At 40.4% G+C, this 20,581-nt stretch overlaps 1 protein-coding gene across 1 annotated transcript; it reads left to right on the top strand.

The window, feature by feature from the left end:
* Positions 1-4,484: 4,484 nt before the first annotated feature.
* On the top strand, positions 4,485-14,612 carry pdgfaa (platelet-derived growth factor alpha polypeptide a). The gene is made up of 6 exons (XM_010754553.3): positions 4,485-5,239; positions 5,539-5,635; positions 9,073-9,180; positions 9,559-9,752; positions 12,948-13,074; positions 14,027-14,612. Exons 1-6 carry the CDS (start codon positions 5,177-5,179, stop codon positions 14,035-14,037), a joined length of 600 nt encoding a protein of 199 aa, XP_010752855.1. The 5' UTR covers positions 4,485-5,176; the 3' UTR covers positions 14,038-14,612.
* The last annotated feature ends 5,969 nt before the right edge of the window (positions 14,613-20,581 follow it).

Genomic DNA, 20,581 nt, shown 5'->3' with positions numbered 1-20,581 from the left:
TGCTCTGGTAGTGCATTCCACCAATGGGAACCAACTCTTTTTGAAAAGAAAAGTTTGGATTCCCTTAAGTGAACGGGTGGCAGAGCCAGGCTTTGTTTATTGGAGGAGCGCCATGGACAGGCCTGTATCACCCTACTTTGTAGGCGAATTACATTGGTGGGAAGTCAAGCACTTACTGTACGGCCCTTCCAGTAAAGCTGGCTCTCTATCTTTATGACTAATAATTAACACAGTACCCCAGGGCCCCGTTTTTCCACTTTCCCAAACAGACTCAAATAAAGCATTCACTCAGAGCCTTGTAGCCTGTGATGGACAGACAGGTGGGGTGGTTGGTGGGGGTTAGCTTTACATGTAGGTAAATGCCGACATATTTGAGATGGTAATCCAGGATTAGTCTCCAGTTGGCCGCTGACCAAACATTCATGCGTTGTACAATAGGTTTTGGCAGGTATCCAATTCTGGACTTGCTCTGGGTTTAACGGTAAAATCTATTATGGCTTTTTTTTTGGAAAGGCTTTAATAATTAATGTTGGATGGATTGAAGCGAGAATGAAAGGAAAAATGTGTATAAATGTTTTTTCCACCATGTGCTTGGTTTTGTGAAGAATTATTCGGGGATAGCCCTTAACTCCCACCCTGCTCGTAAAAGTTTTTATGCCCTGCTGGATTAACTTTTACTGCTTCTCGGTCTCTTAAACACTTTTCTTCTTTTTGTTGTTGCTACTTATTATTTATTTTCTATATTTTCATTTTACTCTGTTCCCATTAGAGCCATTCTCCTTCCCAACAGAACAGCAAACTGTCTGCTGCTACTGAGCAAGGTCACCAAACCCCAATATGGTTCATACTATATTTTACTATGTTATTCTGCTTTAAGGAAAAGAACTGGAATACAAGAAAAAGTTTTCCTTGGTTTGTTATAAATAAACTCTATAAAATATCTACTCCACGTGGAAAGTTATATGGGGGAAACTGAGAAGAGGGCGGAGATTTTATAAAGAAAGTTGATTCAACACTGACCCTCTGGAGGAAAATGTTTTAACACTATATTTATCTTAATGACCATATCAAAGGGCTTGAAAAAAGTTCTGCAGATGTTCTATATAGTTTTAAATTCCACTTAAGCATGTGCCACTAGGGCGGTCTCACATCAAAGCAATGGCAAAAGACTAGTTTGATGATGTCGCAAAGTGGCGTAGGATCATTGAAATGTCTTCATTGTTAAACAACCACCATTGCTATCTATCTGACGTTATTCAGGCATATATTGTTGAGGAACGAAGCAATGTATTAAAGTTTTATTCATCTTATGTTAGTATGTCATGTTAGTCCTGCTCGCTAAATCCCTTCCCCTCTCCGAATTTGCTGTATCCCGTGTTTAAGTTATAGCAACTTGAGGCAAACACATAAACACACATGGAAATCTCTGGGTTTTAAAAAATGGTTGGAAACATTTGAGGTAATGTAAGTACACAACTCAACAAAATATATATCATAGGTCTAGTATTTACAGTCAGTTTGATGCACCAATGTTGCATATTATATCTTAAGTACACATAATAAAATACAAATTTCCAAAAGTGATTTTGGTCATAGCCAAAGCACATTGTTTCAAGTGAAACTGCAATGATCAGATTCGCTCACAAGCAAAACTGTCCTAATTTCTCTGGTTGGTGAACGTTAATTCAAATTTTCCACTGTTGACCAATAGCAACCCATCTTGAGAGTTCTGACCTTAGAGACTAAAATAGTCAAAGCTATCGTGGTTTATTAAACGTGTTGCTTTATCCACTTTGATTGGGTTTTTTAGACAGTTACAGTGTGAGACAGGTGCAAAAGGCATCTTTCGTGTAAACTTATTGTCCCGAGTAGCCTAGTGATACAGAGCATAATCAGTTTCTATATATATCTTCAGATGTGCAGATGCCACCTTTAAAGCAAAACTATGATTGTTCAAGTAAATGTTTCTACTACATTTTGAAGTACAAGTTGAAGTTAAGAGTAACCTCAAGTTTCTCCTCCTCTCTATCTGTAACAGTCACACTTGAGCTTTTGACAGCAGGGAGCTTGACTGGCCCAGAGAAAGACGACAGGAGAACAGAAGAGGAGAAAATAAAGAAGACTGAACAGAACGAGTGGGATGCATCGGAGCTACTGCCAGGAGGAAGTTACAGCGCCATGGCACGAGTGTGTTGCAGTTTAAGATCTGAATCCGTTCTGACCCATTTCCTCTCCATCATTCCGGTTCTTTGTCTGTCTGTCTGTGTGTGTCTGTCCGGTGCATTCAAGGGGAGATGGAGGGTGAAAGACAGAGGTAGATTTCTGTTGTGATGGTATTAGCCTCTGTCAGGCTAAATAGGCTTTAATTGGTGGAGTGTTTGGTCCAACACAGCCTGGATTTTACACACACACAGCCGCCCCACTGTCGTTCTTTCATTCAAACAGGCTTCATCTTGGGATGAAGCTCTTTGTATCAACAAGCTTCTTGTCTCTGCCATTCTTACCCTCATCTTCTTTTCCTCTTTCTCTCCCTACTTTTTTCTCCTCTCTTGGTCTTTCTTCTTTCTTTAGGCAGTCGTTAAAAAGAAAATCTGTTTGTGAGTGTACGGTAAGATGAAGTTTATTGGATGAATTGCTGTGTATGCGTATGTGCATGAGAAAGTGACACGGACAAAGCGAGAGTAAATGTGTACGTGCATGTTTGACTGAGGCTGGATTTACAGATTCCAGTGCTGCTTTATGGAGCTTTAGCTCTGAAAAGTCTTTCACATTCCCTCAACAACTTCCAGAACTAACCCAAAGGCCAACACCAAGTGGTAACCTCTGTGGCTGTGAAGTGAAGCCAATGCGGAAGTGCCAGAAAACTGTTAATCCTCGAGCGGCCGCTTGAGGCAGGCTCCAGAAGTAAGTCAGTGTCCATAAGCACCTATATTAAAATGCCCAACTTCACAGCAGAAATAAACATTGTTGTTGTGGTCACAGGCTTATGGCTTATTAGAGCACCCAGGTATCATTTGGCCCACCTTAGGTCCGCCAATGATTCATGTCTTTGCTGATATTTAGATTAGCCTGGAGGCGGAAGAATTAATTTGGTAAACTATTGTCCTATTTAGAGTAAAGCATTCTATGCTCTGGGGCATGGCTACACTTTGATTGAAAAGTTCTTTTTGGTGAAGCTGTCCAATGCACACTCAGATCAAACTAGGCAGTACTGTCAAGTTTCTTGTAACTGAGAATCTGCCATGACCAAATGCAGCCGAACCTACAGTAAGTCATCCACCAGCTCCAAGCTTTTACCCAAATATGGTCATTTCTGGTTGCAGCAAACCAAGATGGCAACAGTGCCAAATCTCTAGGCTTCAAAATGCTTGTCTACAAACCAATGGGTGTCGTGACAGTAGGTTAACATTTGGTCACCACTATCAGTCCCCAGCCCAAGCTACTCCCTAATAGATTTTTGGATAGTAAAATGTCATGCTGCTTCTACCTTAATTTCTGAGAGAACACATTATTTGCATGACCTACATAAGAGGTCAATGTCAAATAAGCATCAAAACTTCTGGACAAACAGTCCAAATGTTTGTTTTTTCTGATTAGATAATACCACTGGAAGAAAGGCCCATCTGTGACATCGGATTTTTAGGGGTCAGGAGGAGGACAAAAAAGAGAAGACAAAACAAAGCAAACAGGAAGACATGCCAGAAGAAGGAAGTGACAGCATCATGAGTAACCCACTTCAGACTTGCTAATTATTTATATCCATCCTTTCTTCTTACTGTATCCCAATGATTTCCGTCAGCACCTCCCATGGGAAGTTCTTCCAAATGATGAATTCTAATATGAGTGACCCTTTGACCTTGCATATAGCTCTACCACCAGGCAAAAATGTCCTCTTGTGCCCAAAAATGGTTGGAATTGGTGCTTTCTCAGTAGTGTCTGCTCTGGACACTCATTAACGGGCTTTATTACACAGCAATTAAACACTGACACGGCCACTGATCACACACACTCACACAGAGTTAGGTGCGGAGGATAATTTATGGGAGGAGTGCACCGCTGACTTTCAGATTAACTGATTCACAAATTATTTTTAGGTGAGTTATAAATTAGCCAAGATAAAGACAGTTTATTATCACAGTCTTCATCACTGGTATTAGTGTGATGAAGTCCAAAATCAAAGTTTTTGTTGTTTTATTGATCAGAGAAAGCAAAGAAATCAATTAAATGGATTTAATATAAATGTATCTTCAGTTGGCTAAATGCATCTTAGTTTCTTTTCGCTTTTTATCAGTCAATATTTTAGAAATAAACCGTGTAATACAGATGTTATCAAACTAAACTGAGTTATTGGTTTAGTCTGAGTAAGCGCTCCTACAATGTTCTGTAGTCTAGTCAAAGCGCGTACGCACTTCAGTGCCACGGGGACGCGCACGTCTATATCCTGTGACTGAAAGCATCCCGACTTCATTCACCCAGGAGATCACAGGACCGCCGGGGGCTGGCATCAAACTCCTCTGGGCTGCAGAGTGGAGACTTTTTTTTTCTTGTTTCGTTGATGCCTTTTCCTCCTCGTGTTCAGGACAGAACGATTCATTTCAGGAAGTTTAAAAGTCGTAACCAATTTTATGTATTTGCTCATGTAAAGTGCCAAGATGCTCACACGCTGCAGGACGCACAAATGTGATTCTAAACGGATTATACTGAGGATAAAATGATGCATGAATGGATGTGTGAATGTAAAAGAAATGGTTTCATATTTCCTCTGGACACCTGTCCTTTTGATGCCAAAACCAAGAGCTGCTGAACATCAACTTGACCTCAGTTAGGTTTGATTGTTTGATACATCAGACTAGACAAATTGTTGTGCAGCCTCTTCCCAGCAACTCGGACTTCGACATGCTTTGAGTCATCATTTCGAAAATCAGCCCTTTACTCACCTACAGTGACTTGCACTAACTGGAGGAGCTTGGCTTTGGTCTTTAACCACATTTCACTCAGGAGTCTAAACATCATCAAAGGTTTTAGACGCTCTTGGCTCACTCTTTTATTGAGGTCGTGGTTGTGGTCAGTTCTCTCGAGGGATGTTTCTGAGCTCCCGAGACCAGGGAGCGACAGCCCGGCTCCTGCAGTGGAACTTCGCCTCGACCTGGTGCCTATGCAGCGGATCTGAGAGGAGATGAAAGCTGCGGTGTACCACCTCCTCGCCGGCTGCCTCTGCCTGTTACGCATCGCTGCTGAGGTAAATCGGGCGCGGAAATATGTTGTGTTTGAAATTTGCTGCTGATTGTAGTGAGATGTGTTGTTGCATTTCATACAGAAATAACAAAAACGCGGCACATGCAACAGATTAAATCCACTCTGCGCAATTACGCACAAATGTTTGCAGGCGTGAGGTTATTTTGTTAATAAATGATTTGCCACTGAGTAACTGAATTTGCAGATTAGTGATCCTTGCATGCTTTTGTGCATCAATAAGCGCAGCTTTGTATCTCCATCCCCATTAAAAAAGCGTCTCATCGTTTGACTTTCTTCCCATAGGAGTCTCCTCTCCCCCGGGAGCTGTTGGAGCGCCTCTCCCGCAGCGAAATCCACAGCATCAGCGACCTCCAGCGGCTGCTAGAGATAGACTCCGTAGGTAAAGCGCTTCATTATAATACTCCCCCACTGCCAAAAGCTGGATTAGTGAGCAGCAAAATCAGTTTGTTCAGAGAAACATTCAGCTCATGTTGTAAAATGAGGATCATAATGGACAAAGCCTGGTAGTTATTTTAGCATTTAATTGACAGAAACCTGAAAGAATGATGTCCCGAAGCCTTGAAACATGGTTACTAGTCCTAACTAAATACAGGGTACTGCTGACAAACATCAGCCCACCAGAGGTTTTCTGTCTGTGCCTTGAAAGACTCTGAAATGAGAAATTAGTTGTATAGTTCAGTGCACAGTAAAAGGATGCTGTCCTCTTGTTTCATTACTGGAATACCTCATCGGATGTTGCTTGGAGACCAGCAAAGAAAATGTTTGTTTAAAGGGGCATTCCACCAAGTTTACACATCAAAATCAATTTGCTGGTCATGTTAAGCACAGCAGCTTAATATGGTCTGCTGTGGCTCTGAAAGAGCTATGTCAAAGGCTGAAAAAATATTACGTCACAATGATGTCAGCAGCATTTTCTTGGGCTTGGAAATGAAAGGTTTTCATGGGACGCCTGCGTCAGAAACTGCAGAGGGTGTGGGGTGTTTCAAAGACGTGATCATTTACCAGGCAAGAAGCATTTTGCATTTTGAGCTCTGCAAGACTAAAAATTTTAATATCTCGAGTACGCTGCACGATTTTGATGATTCTTCTTTAAACTGTTTGTTGCAAGTCTCCCAAAATGAGTGTAATACTACAGCTTTATTTTGTGCCGATGATCCCTCGCTGCCCTCTCTTACTTAATGATGAGCTCTATCTTCCTTCCTTCTGAGTTGGAACAGTAGTTAAATTCAGTCAGCAACTAACATTTATTTTGTGTCTTTAAAATAAAGTAAGTAAAGCAAATTGGCTTGAACTCACACACCAATATTCATTTTTAATAAACACAGTTGATTCCAGATCTCATTATCCAAGTAATAAATCAGAGGAGACTCAATCAGTGAGGTGAGACAGGAGGAAATAACTGTGGCAAAAAACAGGCTTTATTGCATTTACGCCTCGAGACAGACTCTAAAGTCCTGCCACACAAACTTTTCTTCTGCTCCGAACTGCTCTGCTTGCCTGTGAAAAAATAGTTGATTCATTTTTTTAATGTCTGCCGCTCTGAGCAGTGCCACCATTAATCCTGGCATCATTGAGATGCAAATGTCGAGTGTGACGGCTCCCCGGCTTGGTGGGGGTCAAGTGGCTCACTTCATTATGCTGTTGTCATGCTGCCCATTATTGGTTTGAGAGCAGGGCCCGCTGGAAGGCTGTTGTGTTGCTATGTATAATTCATGCTCAAATTCCTGCATGTCAGGACGAGAGAGCGCGAGAGCCACACAGACAGACTGAGAGAGAGAGAGAGCGAGAGAAATGTTGGACTTTGTTGTGTTGTGCGTGTAGAAGCACATTGTGCATATAGGCAGGCGTGTGTGTGCGTGACTGCTTGCACACACACACACACATGGCAGGGTGTTCTGCATGAAGGCTAGAGTGACGGGTGCACACACACACACACACACACAAAGAAGTGTGAGATTTGGTATTCAGAATCAAATTAAAACAGTCCTGCCCAGACATCATTTATGCTGATTTCTGGGAATCTTCTTCCCCCTCTCTTTACACAGACAGACACACACACACACATACACTGAAGTTCACACAACACACACAAACTCATAATTTATTGGCTTTGAAGGAGTCTGTGGATATCCTGCGGTTTGGCAGTGCTGAGTGGTTTGAAATGGTTTGATGGATCTGTGAACACTTTAGAAACACTTGATGATCAACACACACACACACAAAGCCAGAGCTCAGCATAAAAACCTGCTTTTTTCTTATGATGATTTAAGATTTATTTACTTGTTTCTGTACAGTTAAATAAAAGTTATCAGTCATAAAACAGACTGGAAGCACTAGAAACTGTGCATATTCATTGCATAAATTATGATTTATTCATTGACTTCTTACATTTTTTTCTCTTATCACTGAGTCGTGCCCCTAAAATAATGTATGCATAATGTATAACCTGCAGCATCGTGCATGCAAAGGCAGAATCTGTTTCTGTCTGGTTGTGTGAAAACAGCATTTATTCATCAGTTCAGGTTGAGTTTAAATACGAGTTTTAGGATAAAAGATGAACATTTCTAGTTTGTCTACATTTTGAAGTCTGCAGTCAAACTGTTGAATGCTCAGGATGAGTTATTATCAGTCTTTGTTTGGCTTTTAACATAAATTTCATATATTTTTACTACACGTTTTATGTCTTTTGTTATGTTTTATTCTTCACTTGGCAACAAGACAAACTTCAAAGTTCACACGGCTACCGCAAGCCTATTTTCTTTAGGCCGAGCGTATCACTAATCAGAATGAAAAATGTGTTAACGTAACAGAGATACCAGCTGCTGTCTCACTGAGATCTTGGTTAAATGACCGGGTCACACAACACTGTGAATGAGCAGGAGTTAAACTGGTCTCAGATCAACATTTCTCGAGTAGTACAGATATCTACAAGATACAAGATCAAGTCAAGGCTACAGTATACTTCATTAGAATCCTTCATTAGCACCTTTCTTTAACAAACTACCTGAAATTCATACCCTGTTCATGCCATGTTTGGCATGAACAGTTTTCCATGAATGCCTTCCCGCATCGATATTCCCCAATAGAACAATTATTGCATCTTGCCTATCTTTATGAAGGTCGCTTCCTATCCACTTTCGCACTCAAAGGCCACACTGAATTGTTCAAAAAAGCATTAAACACTTCTGACATCTGACACGTCTTACAGATGTTCTTTTCAAGCATACCCCAGCTCTTAGTCTAGCATCTTCTCAGCTGTAGAGTTCTGACGACCGATGAGTGAACTCACGATGAATTAGATTTATTAGATGTATCTGATATACGCTCCGACAAACTGTGCTTCTCCTTGGCTACATTTACATGCAGAGAACTCAGTAACCTGTTGATATAAACATCATAACTTAGTTAGAATAACATGGTTAAGCTTGTGCTCTGATCTGGAGAGACTTGATAAAGATGCCAGTAATAAACAACTTGCTGCAGCATGTAAACATCCTACTCCTTTCACCTTTTTCGTTGTTATCGGTCAGTCGGCGAGTCATAAAGATGTTTTACATGGATATTCATTCTCTAGACAAAGAGCTGTAATGTTTTGACCTGTTCTTAGACCAAAAATTCATCTTTTATCTAGTGTAATGGGAAAACAGCCATAATGTTTACAAAGAACATTCATGCTTCCCAGAAGATAAACCCCTTACATGTGTCTCCAAGTGTCTTAGTTTGTGTTTGACACTGATCTGGGAATATTTATGAATGGTGTTCAACAGTGAGAGTGTGTGATGTCTGAACATGTGATGTTGTTTTGTCTGTATCCAGATAATGAGGTGATCGAGGAGACCAAACACAGCTACCACAAGGACTTCTCTCACAGCTTCCCTGACCTGAAGAGAGCACATGCACACACCAGACACAGGAGGAGCACTGGTAAGATACAAACACACAGAGACGCACACAAACACACGCACACACATACTGTACAGACATATATGCACACACCATTTAAGTTTCAGAAAGTGAAAGAAAATGGCTATATATATATATAGATAAAAGTTATTTTATTTTACATTACTCCTGCATATTATGCAGTTTGTTAATCCTTTAACACCCAACTCGATGGAGACAACAGATTTCTTTCAATGGTTTAAGAAGTATTAAGACCCAGAGTTTAATCTATCAATACATATTACATGTTGATATTCATGTAACTTTGTTGTTGTCACAGATGGAACAGTGGTTAAAAGTGAATATTTGGTCCAAAGTTCTCTTTTCTCTGTAACCTTTGACCTTTTTGTTCCCCTGCAGTGGTGGAAGAGGCCTTGCCAGCGGTGTGTAAAGTGAGGACAGTGATCTATGAGATCCCCAGGAGCCAGGTGGACTCCACATCAGCAAACTTCATCATCTGGCCACCTTGCGTCGAGGTGAAACGCTGCACCGGATGCTGCAACACAAGCAACATGCGATGCCAGGCAGCTCGCAAGCACCATCGCACAGTCAAGGTACCAAAAACCCCCCAAAACATTTCTACTGTGTATTACATCTAAAACTCTTTAGATATTGGCGTAAACCTTTTTGTGGTCTAAAAAACCTTTTAAGAAAAGATTCATTCCTACACCATCATCATATTACTGAAACCTCTATGGCTGTTAATGTCTTGTAATAATCATCAAGCTTTGATTTCTAAGGGCGACAGGGAAGATGTAATCTGACAAAACTGTGTGTAAATGAATACAAATACATTATTTGGATCTGAACAGATTTATTTACAGTCTCACAGTCATAACTTAGTCAACACTAAACACACAGACTTCATACCGACTCTCTCGAGGACAGATGTCCTTAAAACCTTTCAGAAATCACAGAAGTGCTCTGTACATCAGATATTGGCTCATAATCGGAAGACTCAGTATCAAAAGTAATTCATGTGATTGACTGTTTTCTGTACAATACAAACAGGAATTACAAGAAGCCAAAGCTGCAGCACCTGTCATGATTTAGATTTGCGGAAGTGCAATCAGAAAAAACACAGATTTACAGTTTTAACTTCGATATTCAGATGCTCAGCAGGGATCATCCTCATGAACCTTTAGAATCTTAGATTAACTTTGTCACTGTAATAAAGATGTAACCAGTTATTTTTACTTTATGATCTGACGAGCTGTAGACGAGCTGTAGTTAGGGACCGTCTTAAAAGTGCCTGCAACTAATCTGGAGGTTAGTGCTACCCACTTCCATCCAGTTTGAAACTAAGAGGCAGGGATTCTTTCTAAAAGTTCATTCTCACCACTCCAACATGTTGGCACATTGTTCACAAACAGCGGTAATCACTCTACAATCATTTTGTAAGACACTTCTGTTATTTGTCCTTTAGTGGCACTGACACACACACACACACACATAAAACTAACCATGGCACAGAGCATGTAAACACACACCCACTTAACTATTTACTGGCGGTATACACTCTACACCTGCCAAAAACAGCCAGTCTGACCATTGTGTGTGTTTGATTGAAGGTCTGGCAGTGAGTTAGTTCAAGAACATAATAGGTTCCTTTTGATCTCTGCCAGAGCTGGAAATAAGACTCAGTAAAGCCTGATTTGTTCACACAATGTGCCAACTGGGAGTTGACCCAAGTCGTGTGTGTGTGTGTCTGTGTATGTGTATTCTGCAAAAAGGGAAGATGTATTTTTAAATCGTGAGAATAACTTAACTTGATATTGTTATTCCTTGTGAAATTCGTTCTCAAACTAGACAAAAAGAGAGATTGAGTGAGCGTGTGGGAAATAAGAAGAGAAATAAGACAAGGCATTTATGTGTTTACCAGAGGTCGAGAGGGGGAAAAAAGAGGCCGAGTTTGATTTTGAGATGAAAGAACTCGTCCTTTGTCTGCTTACAGAGGAAATCAAAAATAAATTCACTCGCATGTGCTGTGATCCAGTGTTCAGAGGGTAAACGGTCACAAGTGCAAGATGCACTCACACACAGCCAGAGGGGAGGGTAGCAGGGCTGAGGTTTCAGTGGCGTGTCCATGTGTGAGACTAAGAGAGAGAAAGAAAGGTAACACTAGCATCTTAACCTCGAGTGGGAGTGAAGCAGTCAGGATGACGGTTTTGGACTGGTTTGGAGCAAGTATTTCTTTGTCTTGTTCAATAATGAGGGTGAGCACTTACTTGACGCATGAGACCGGCATTAACCAATATTTCCTAATCCTCCCGATTTCCTTAATCAAATGCTTTCATAACCTAAACTTAATGAGATATAGGGTGCAAGACATGGACTGCAGCCTCCATGTCAAAGTCCACCACTTTGTGTGAATAACCATCCACTTGATCGTCTCCCAGTGATTTCAGTGTACCATATGTCTCTCTTACAGTCGTGGACAAATGTTGCCAGTGCATCTGATCTAGTCGTGAGATGTTTCCTTAAAAACTACAAAAGCAAATCAGTAGTCTTTATGTTTAACATGTTCTGTAGGAAACACGGTTGGATTTTGATCTCAGACACAAGCAGCACTTCACAGAGTATCAGGGCTCACCATGTTAGCACCCTGTCAGGAAAGGCAAATCCTGGCCTGATGGGTGCTTTAGCAGCACAGCTCCTCACCTCAGCTGAACCTCCTGAGTCTGAGTCTGTTCAGACTTGAAGTAGAGATGCTTGACTTGGCTGCTTGTCCAGGATGTGAGCATCAGTATGTAGAGTGTAGTGTGTGTGTGTGTGTGTGTGTGCGTGTGTGTGTTTTGTATGCCGGATACGTTGTTGCTCATGGATTTCTGTTCATATATCAGTGTGTGTGTGCGTGTACGAGCAAGAAAGACTTATTGCTCTTTCAGAAACTCAGACATTCAGTGTTGGCAAAATGATGTGTGTTGACACAAAACAAAAAATGATTTGAATCTCCTAGCAGTGTTAAAGCTCTATCCAAACAAGAGCAGACACACCTGTGTGTTTACACAGGTATAGTAGAGACATAGCTGTCATTTGCGAAGAAGAAGGTGTGCAGTACTTACACCACATATTTACAGTAACATTCTTGAAATGTGTGAAGAACACATGTCAAGATACTTATGTGGACTTTAAGGGGAGGGGGTTAATCTGAAGGTGTTGCCAACTGACTTAAAATCAATATCTTTAATTGACTATTTACTAGGACCACTCCACCCTTAGTTACTGGTGCTGTGATTACTGAGCTTTCTGTTCTGGCACATGCACTTTAGACTAATATGTTTGGCAAATGTTATCTTGGCTAACATTGGATGGGGTTCATGGTGTGTAAACGTACCCAAATCCCAGAAATAGTAGGATAGAGCTGCTAACGTTACCCTTAAATCTGTCAATCACATTGGGTTCTTCTTTTCTTTTCTTTTTTTTAAGTAACCTGTAGTCCAGCAAAATGTGCTCCTTGAGTTTGTTAGCTGGACATTTGCAGCTTACATTAAAGCAGATTAACATAATGTATAGGCTAATGCATTCTTGGACTTTTGCACTTTTGTTAAAAAAAAACAACCTGAGCCTTTAAACTCATGTGAGGAAATCCAAAGCTTGACAGGTATGCTGTAGATAGTTACGGTTGCTAAGCTATGATTGGACAAATGCTGTGAGAAAACAGTCAGTTTGGACTATTTTAATGATTTTAAGTTTTAAAAAGTTGAGTGGTTCACGTCATTTTGTGTCATCAACCTCTCTCTCTCCAGGTGGCGAAGGTAGAGTACGTGCGGAGGCGTCCCAAGCTGAAGGAGGTGCAGGTGAGGCTGGAGGATCACCTGGAGTGCATGTGCACCAACAAACGCCACATCAGCCCAAATTCAAACACAGACAATGGTGAGCTTACAGCTGTGTGTGTGTGTGTGTGTGTGTGTGTGTGTGTGTGTGTGTCCTTATGCATTGGCTCATTTCTTATGTGAAGGCTGTTCCTGTCTGAATGCGTATGTGTGTGCTGATAAGAGATCTGAGGTATTTACTGTGTTTTTCCTCTCTGCTTGAATTAGTCCTCCCTCGGGGCAACACCCCCTCACACACACACACCCTTGCATAGCCTGGTCCCTATTATCTAGATATCTCTTTTGAACTGGAGCCAATTACAGACAGCAGTATTTATATAAATGCAGTTCCAACACGTATGAAAACCATGATATAAAAAATGATGTAGGGAGGAGCTGTTAATGTAGCATGGTCAGTAACTGAAAAATCACACGTTTGACTGTATGGAAAGAAACTTGTCTCATTCAATGTGCAGCTTTGCATCTATGACATTCCTGTAGGTCACAATGACATCAGCTGAATGTAAAAATGTATATTTCAAGGATGCTCCGTGTCGCATAAATGTGATTTTTTTGTTTTGTTTTGACATGTCCGTTTGATGAATAAAATGTCTGAGTTACTTTTATATTAAAGTTTAAGAGAACTTAAATCAGTTGATCTGTTTAGTGTCATCTTATATGCACAAAGAAAAGCATAATTAAAAATCAGTCCATAAATTGTTGACTGAGCCAGTGTTGATTCACAGCATACAGTATGAGCAAATGCACAAATAAGTAAATACCCCTAATACCCCAATCTATGCCTGATTCTATGCCTGAACATTATATTTTTATCACAATGGTCATTCACGAATATCTTTTTTTGGTGTGACTTTCTAAAATCTATATTTTTAAGATATTTTATATATGTGCACATATTTGTCTGAAACAGCATAAATATTTTATTTTAGGCGTAAAAGAAACTATGTTAAAGGATGAGTTTCCTCATCTTCACTTGACTCTTCTCTCAACAGGCATCAGGTGAAGCAAGATGGATAGATGGAGGAGTGGAGAACAAGAAGAGGAGGTTGACCTGAACCAGAAAACATGACAAGCACCTTCAGCCTCTAACATCTCCACCACATCACCTGCCTTCAAGTGACAGTGAAAGGATCGATGGAGTGTACTTTGACCAGTGACCTTTGGGGGGTTTAATGGGAGGATAACTGACTCATATGAACCTCAACTATACTGAGAGCAACAATCTGCCAGACACAGAAACGACAGGCTGATGGTTTCCTCTCTGTGATTCCTCGATGGAGAAAAGAAGCAATTGGATGATGATGGGATATCGAAGGATTTATTGTCTTCTCCGGAGTATAAACTGCTCAGTGACTCGGATTATATACTGGTTGGAATCCTTGCTAGAAACAGTGACTGGGATTAGGTTTTTGTACTCCAAGATTTACTCTTCCTAGGCAAAATACTTACACACACACATGCACGTATATCTTCTTATTTTTATAACCTCTCATTTTCTATCACTCTCTGTTTCTACTTCTGGTATGTTATCCACATAAAGAATGGAGGGAAAAAAATCCTCCTGACATGTTACTGATACTAATAAACTATTTATATGAAAACAAAGTGAGCGTGGTGATCAGAAAACAGCTTTTAGAGAAGCAGGGTTTTCACAGATTGCTTCTCAGACTGACTAAAGAATTGATCTAAACCTAAAAGAGGATCCAAACAGGCTTCTGTCTGTGTGTGTAAGAGAGAGATTAATTTGGAGTTTCATAATATTAAAGCTAAAACCTGAATTTATAACAGAGTAACACACATAAAGCCCTGCTAATGGAGAGAATAGAGATAGACATGTGTATGCTGTTAACACAGTGGAATAACTAACAGCTAACTAATAGGTGTTTTTTTTTCTGCTGTTTTTTCAAACTCAAGTTGAGGAAATGGCAATTAACCCAAAAGAGGAAGGTAAATGTTTTCAGGAGTGACCTCATCCCATGACTCGCAAACACTAGACGACGTAGAGGAGAAGGTGACATCATATCAAAACACCACACATCCGTCAGCTGCTCGCTTCAGTGTCCATTATCATTAATGTTTGTGTGTCTGTGTGTGATTAGGAACTCTTTCATTCTCGCTGTTTCTGTCTCGTAAAAACCCACACACATGCAGTTAGCCCCTTCACCATGGAAAAAAACCCCACAATGATGCACATCATCCCATGATGCACAATGGTACTGGTATAGCTTAAAGAACCAGTGTAGGGTGGCATATAGCAGTGTAACTGCTGACGGCAACCAACTCACCTCACCTTCTCCTTCCTATGGTGGCCACGAAATGTGCAAAAAATGAGAAAGCCCCTATTTGGAGCCATTGTTTTGGCTGTTCTGGGCTATTGTAGAAACATCTGTTTACATCTGTAAGCAACTGGAAATTGTGAAAAAAGTTAGTTGTAGTTGCACATAAATCAATGACATGAGAAAGATTAAATTAGAACAAATTTGACACGACAATTTATCACACATTCACGGCAGCAGCATTGCTGTATGAATCGCAGTGTCAGTCTGTGCACCTCTTTGATCCTGATTGAAATATCTTAACCACCTTTGGATGATCTGCCATGAAATCTTGTACAGACATTCGTTGTGTTCAGAGGATGAACTTTAATGACTCATCAGATTTTTGTTCTAGCGTTACCATGAGGTTAAGATTTGTAGTTTTGAGTGAACCTCAACCCAACAACTGGAAAGATTGCCATCAAAGTTAGTACAAACATTAATGTCGCCTTCAGGACAAATTGATAATGTTCCTGTCTTTTCATTTAGTCCCCAATTAATTTCTACAATACTTTGTTTTTTGATGAAGTACCTACAAAACGATTGACATTCACATCAGCCTCAGCTATAGTTTGTTTATAGAGATCAGTTAGCATGCTAATGTTATAAACGATGGTGAACATGATAAGTCTACTGAACATCATCTAGCCATCTAGTTGATAAAACTTTCCTTCAGTACGCATTGAGAACAGATAATAGGGAACAGAGATCAAACCAATCAAATATTCTTAATCTCACTATTAGCCCTCCCCATGCTTTCAACTATATCCCATTGCCTTCTTCAGCAAATGGAACTTGTTCAGGTGTCATTCAACATTCAGATGCGAGTAAATTCTCCAACATAAACTCCAGCTACAGTTTACTCAGGAACCATTACTGCTTTGTTTCATTCTGCAGTACTAAACAATTTTTATGTAAGAAGTACTCTGGTCTGGGAAATGCAGCCAATTGGTAAACTGCAAAATAAAGAGAAGACTGTGGGGTTTGTTTTTTTGGTGGTGAAGACATGGAGCCGAACCTTGTACCCATGAGGCCATTCCAACCCCTGCTGGCATCCCGCAAACCTGCTGTTTGGACCAGTACACTGCGGTTTCACGTAGCCTCAAACAGCTCTTTATGTTTCAGACGTTAAACACTTATTAGAACATGCTTCAGCAGTTGACAGCATTTACAACAAACAGAGGACAAAACAAATGTTTGTTGGTTGTGGTGGTGAAAAGCAGACGAGGCAGACTGTCGGGTGACTTCATGCAAGCTTGAGGTTGCTTTTCTTACTTTGCTGGCATATTGCTCTTGGAGAAGCTGGTGTAAACCGTGCGTAGACATTGGCCAACACTGTAACCAGAGTGGATAGTTAGTGTAAATACATAAAATTCATAATTGAGTGGTTCTATTGGAGCTGCACAAAGACGACACTGTGCATGAAAAAAAAGAAACTTTGGTTTTTCATTCCAATCCAATGTGTCAAATCTGCAGCGAGACACATGCTGCCGTTTCATCAGCTAAATACCCAACATGTACACATATAGAGGAGAAAATATACTGTGGACATAAAGCACTGAAAACCAGTGAGAGTGAACAAAGAGAAAGAAGAGACAGATGGGGATAAGTCTGTGTGTAACGGTCTGAAAGGTGAGAGGGAGGACGGGAATGAGCACAGTGACATCGTGTGTGTGTGTGTGTGCGTATGAGTGACGCACGGTGAAAGTGTGTCTTTGTGTGTGAGAAAGGATGAAAGTGGATTTGCGTGCGTGAAACGGAGAGAAACTCCATCTCTCTAAAGCTCAGTTAAGCAGATTAACAACATGCTAGCTAAAATGCCAAACACTTTGCAGGTCAAGTACAACCTGATATAAGATGATGGAAGCTGGACTCACTCCCTTCAGTTACAGATCTCAGATCAGATTAGAAGAAGTTAGAAGTATATCTGATTCTGGGGCAGCATGTTTTCCTGGATAAATACCTTTTAGGTCACATTCCTGCTGGATATTAGTAGATTAATTTAGTTGATATGTGTGTTATATGCAGTAAAATGTCTTGGGTGAATTACCATGAAAATAGCTACACACGTGCATGTTTCACTTAGAATGAACTGTAATAACGTTAGTTATTATCTTTTACCTATAGTACCATCATCAAGTCTAAATTTAAGTATGTCCACTACTTTGTTTTATGACCCATCAGCCTCAGCTGTACTTTGTATTCTATGCTGAACAACCCTCAAGCTCAAACCCTCAGTATGGAGCTGCTAACTTGGCCGTACACTCTTGTCATGTAATACCAATAACACCTCCCTGTCAAAATTATATTGTGTATAAATCGGGAGCTAATATATCATGTTATGTTGACCACTCCATTTTGTTTTTGGGAATCCACTCCAAATACAAGGCGACCCTTTAAACCCCCCCCCCACCAAGTTTCAGAGTGCAATACCACTGTTGTAAATATGGATAAGTTGTACACGCTGTGATCATATTATTGATCAAAAACTTCTTGCTCGGTCACTCTCCTTTTCTATTTTCAGCTTCTTCCATCAACACCCCCTTCGGTCTTCTCACCTCCTCTTCCCAGTGTTCCAGAACGTCCGTGGTAACACCGACACTCCCCCAGTGCTCTGAGCTCACGGTCTTGGCAGCTTGGAGGTAACATTAGCTAACAGAAGCTATAGTTCACAGTAGTTTACTGTCCATCGGTAAATCACAGAGACGTGATGTGCAGCAGCTGGAGGACATCACAGAGAAAGCAGAAAAGTTTAACCAAAATGAGTGAAATATTGGTAATGGGTGCTGTAAAATGCCTTTCTTGCATATTTCTGAGTGATCATACAAAGTTACAAAGTGCAGAGACAGACATGTGCAAAGAGTGGGAACAGAAGAGACACCGTTTACCTGATTACACACTGTAACTTTGGTCTGGGAAGATTCTTCATTACATTGGCAGTCGATGAATTTAAGGGCAGTGTTGCTGTATAACAATTATCAACTCAGTGTCCTCATCTTCCTACTGTCTTTCTTGCAGTCAAACTCAGTCTTGATTAAAAGTAAACAGTCTTTTTTATCACTTCTCCTCCCCGATCTCCTCTTTTCCTTCCCATGTATCACACAGTGCTGCTTTATGAACACTCGTCTTACCAGATAAACATGTACACCTCCCACCATCAGGCTTGTTCCCACCACTGGATACAGCAGGGACGGAAAACGCTGAGGTTTGGCATCGCTGAATGAAGATTTACTGCTGTGTGGTTGAGGCTGATGTTTTGGTGCTGGATCCTGTCTAGAGGTTTAGATTTATTTCCAGTGAATGTGAATTATTTCTGCCCAAAATTAAAAACTTTAGCAAGAGAGAGAGAATAAGAGCAAGAAGAGGTAGTTAAGAGCAAGAAAAAGCCATTTATGAACTGCCATGGCATTACCTGCTATCCTACGTTGCTAATTTTCAAATATCTATGTGTAGCTGGTCAGTGATGGAAGAAATATTCAGATTACTTTTATTTAAAGTAGTAATCCATGAGTATAGAAATAGTTTGCAAGTAAAAGCCCAGCATTCAAAGTACAAACGATTTAGCATCAAAATAGTGTAGTTGCTGATTGCAACCACTTCACCTCACCCTCTCTCCTAGAGTGAAGGAGGAACTACGGTGTTCGCAAATGGAATGAAAAACACAAAAGGCCTTATCTAGAACTGGTGTTATGTGTGTCTGTTCTGGGCTACTGTAGAAACATGGCATGACATTGTGGACTCTGTGGAAGAGGATCCAGTCCCCGTGTAGATATAAAGGGCTTGATCCAAGGTAACAAAAACATAACGATTCTTGTTTTCAGATGATTGCCACAAGATTGATTAAGTGTTTTCAGTGCTGAGGTCACAGTTTCTTGGCATGGAGTCCATGGAGTACCTACCTGGTCCATTCTGCAGACATGTCCACTGTTTGTGTTTTTATACTTATTGAGTCCATATAGGACTTCCTTTCTGGCAAAAACACATCTTTTCAGGATTTTGTTACCTTAGTTTCTTCCATTCGTGCTTTGTAATTGGTTCATGTTCTAACTCTATCATTTCAGACCCAGCCACTCCCTCCAGCGAGTCTTGACTGATCTCACCTGCTCACCCTTATCACTCGCCTGTTTGTCATCGCCCTCTTTACTCCCTCATATATAGTCCTTTTCTATGTGCCGCAAGTCTTACATACTTATGTCCAGCAGAACGGATTTAACACTGCTGTTTTACATATTAGATCTTGGGTTTTAGGGTGTCCTGCTTTGACTTTGAAATGGTTTAAAGGCTTTAAATGCACTGAGAGCATTTTGGAGCCACATGCCGATGTCTTTGCTGCAAGGAGACTTCCCAGATAGGAAAGCTCCTTGATATAAATGAGAGTTTCCATGTACTGATTGGTGCACATAGTGTTTTATTTAGCCACATCATTTGAGTTTTGGGAATATTAATATTTAAGCCCATCTGTTTAGTAAATGTCTGTCTGTCCATCTTATCCATATTATATTCCATATCTCCTTTAGTTTGTTAATAGAGCCCCCTAAATCTTATGCAGAATGGATTATTTGGCGTGTATAATATCATCAGAGTCATTGATGCATTAATGCGTTCATCACCGATGTTGTAGCTGGCAAATGTGGAGCTATTTTTAACTTATAGATATATTGGTATATAGCTATAGCTATAATGCATCATAATTGATTAGTTGAGTATATTTTGTACAAATAATCTTAATCAGCAATGTAACTAACTAAAGATTTAGGAACAATGTATTTTCCACTGAAATATAGAAGCAATAGCACAGTTCTTAACTAAATGTACTTGGTTACTTTCCACCAGTGCAGCTAGTGCCCACATGTTTATAATAAAGACCAGTTCCCTCAGAGTCACTTCAGTTAACAGTGTTGTTATATTGTCATGTCACCCTCCAGGTTTAAACTTTATGCAGCAGGGTATTACAGTGCTTTCTTGTTGTGATGGAGCATAACAAATCCATTTCTACATGTTGGTCAAAGCCATTTCCTCTCTCCTCTGTGATTCTGTGATCCTCCTTCCTGTTTTCCTCCATAAGGGGCTTCAGGTAAACCAGCTGGCATCAATGCCAGGCTCTTCTCAGAATGTGTACACTAAGCTGCACGTTTATAAGCACACACACCTTCTTAAGCCAAAGACTGTTGTAAATAGACGATGAGCAGATATTCATTAAACACATAATGAGGAGGGAAAAAACATAAATTA

Source organism: Larimichthys crocea, chromosome X (assembly GCF_000972845.2).
Source record: "Larimichthys crocea isolate SSNF chromosome X, L_crocea_2.0, whole genome shotgun sequence".
Lineage (NCBI taxonomy): Eukaryota > Metazoa > Chordata > Actinopteri > Sciaenidae > Larimichthys > Larimichthys crocea.
Note: the sequence above shows the minus strand (reverse complement) of the source record. Positions and strands in the feature narration are given on the sequence as shown.

Bases quoted from the DNA above. Each gene is read 5' to 3' on its own strand.
- pdgfaa (XM_010754553.3), top strand. From the start codon at position 5,177: ATGAAAGCTGCGGTGTACCACCTCCTCGCCGGCTGCCTCTGCCTGTTA. The intron at 5,240-5,538 runs GTAAATCGGGCG...TTCTTCCCATAG, and splicing joins TGTTACGCATCGCTGCTGAG to GAGTCTCCTCTCCCCCGGGA. The intron at 5,636-9,072 runs GTAAAGCGCTTC...GTCTGTATCCAG, and splicing joins GCTAGAGATAGACTCCGTAG to ATAATGAGGTGATCGAGGAG.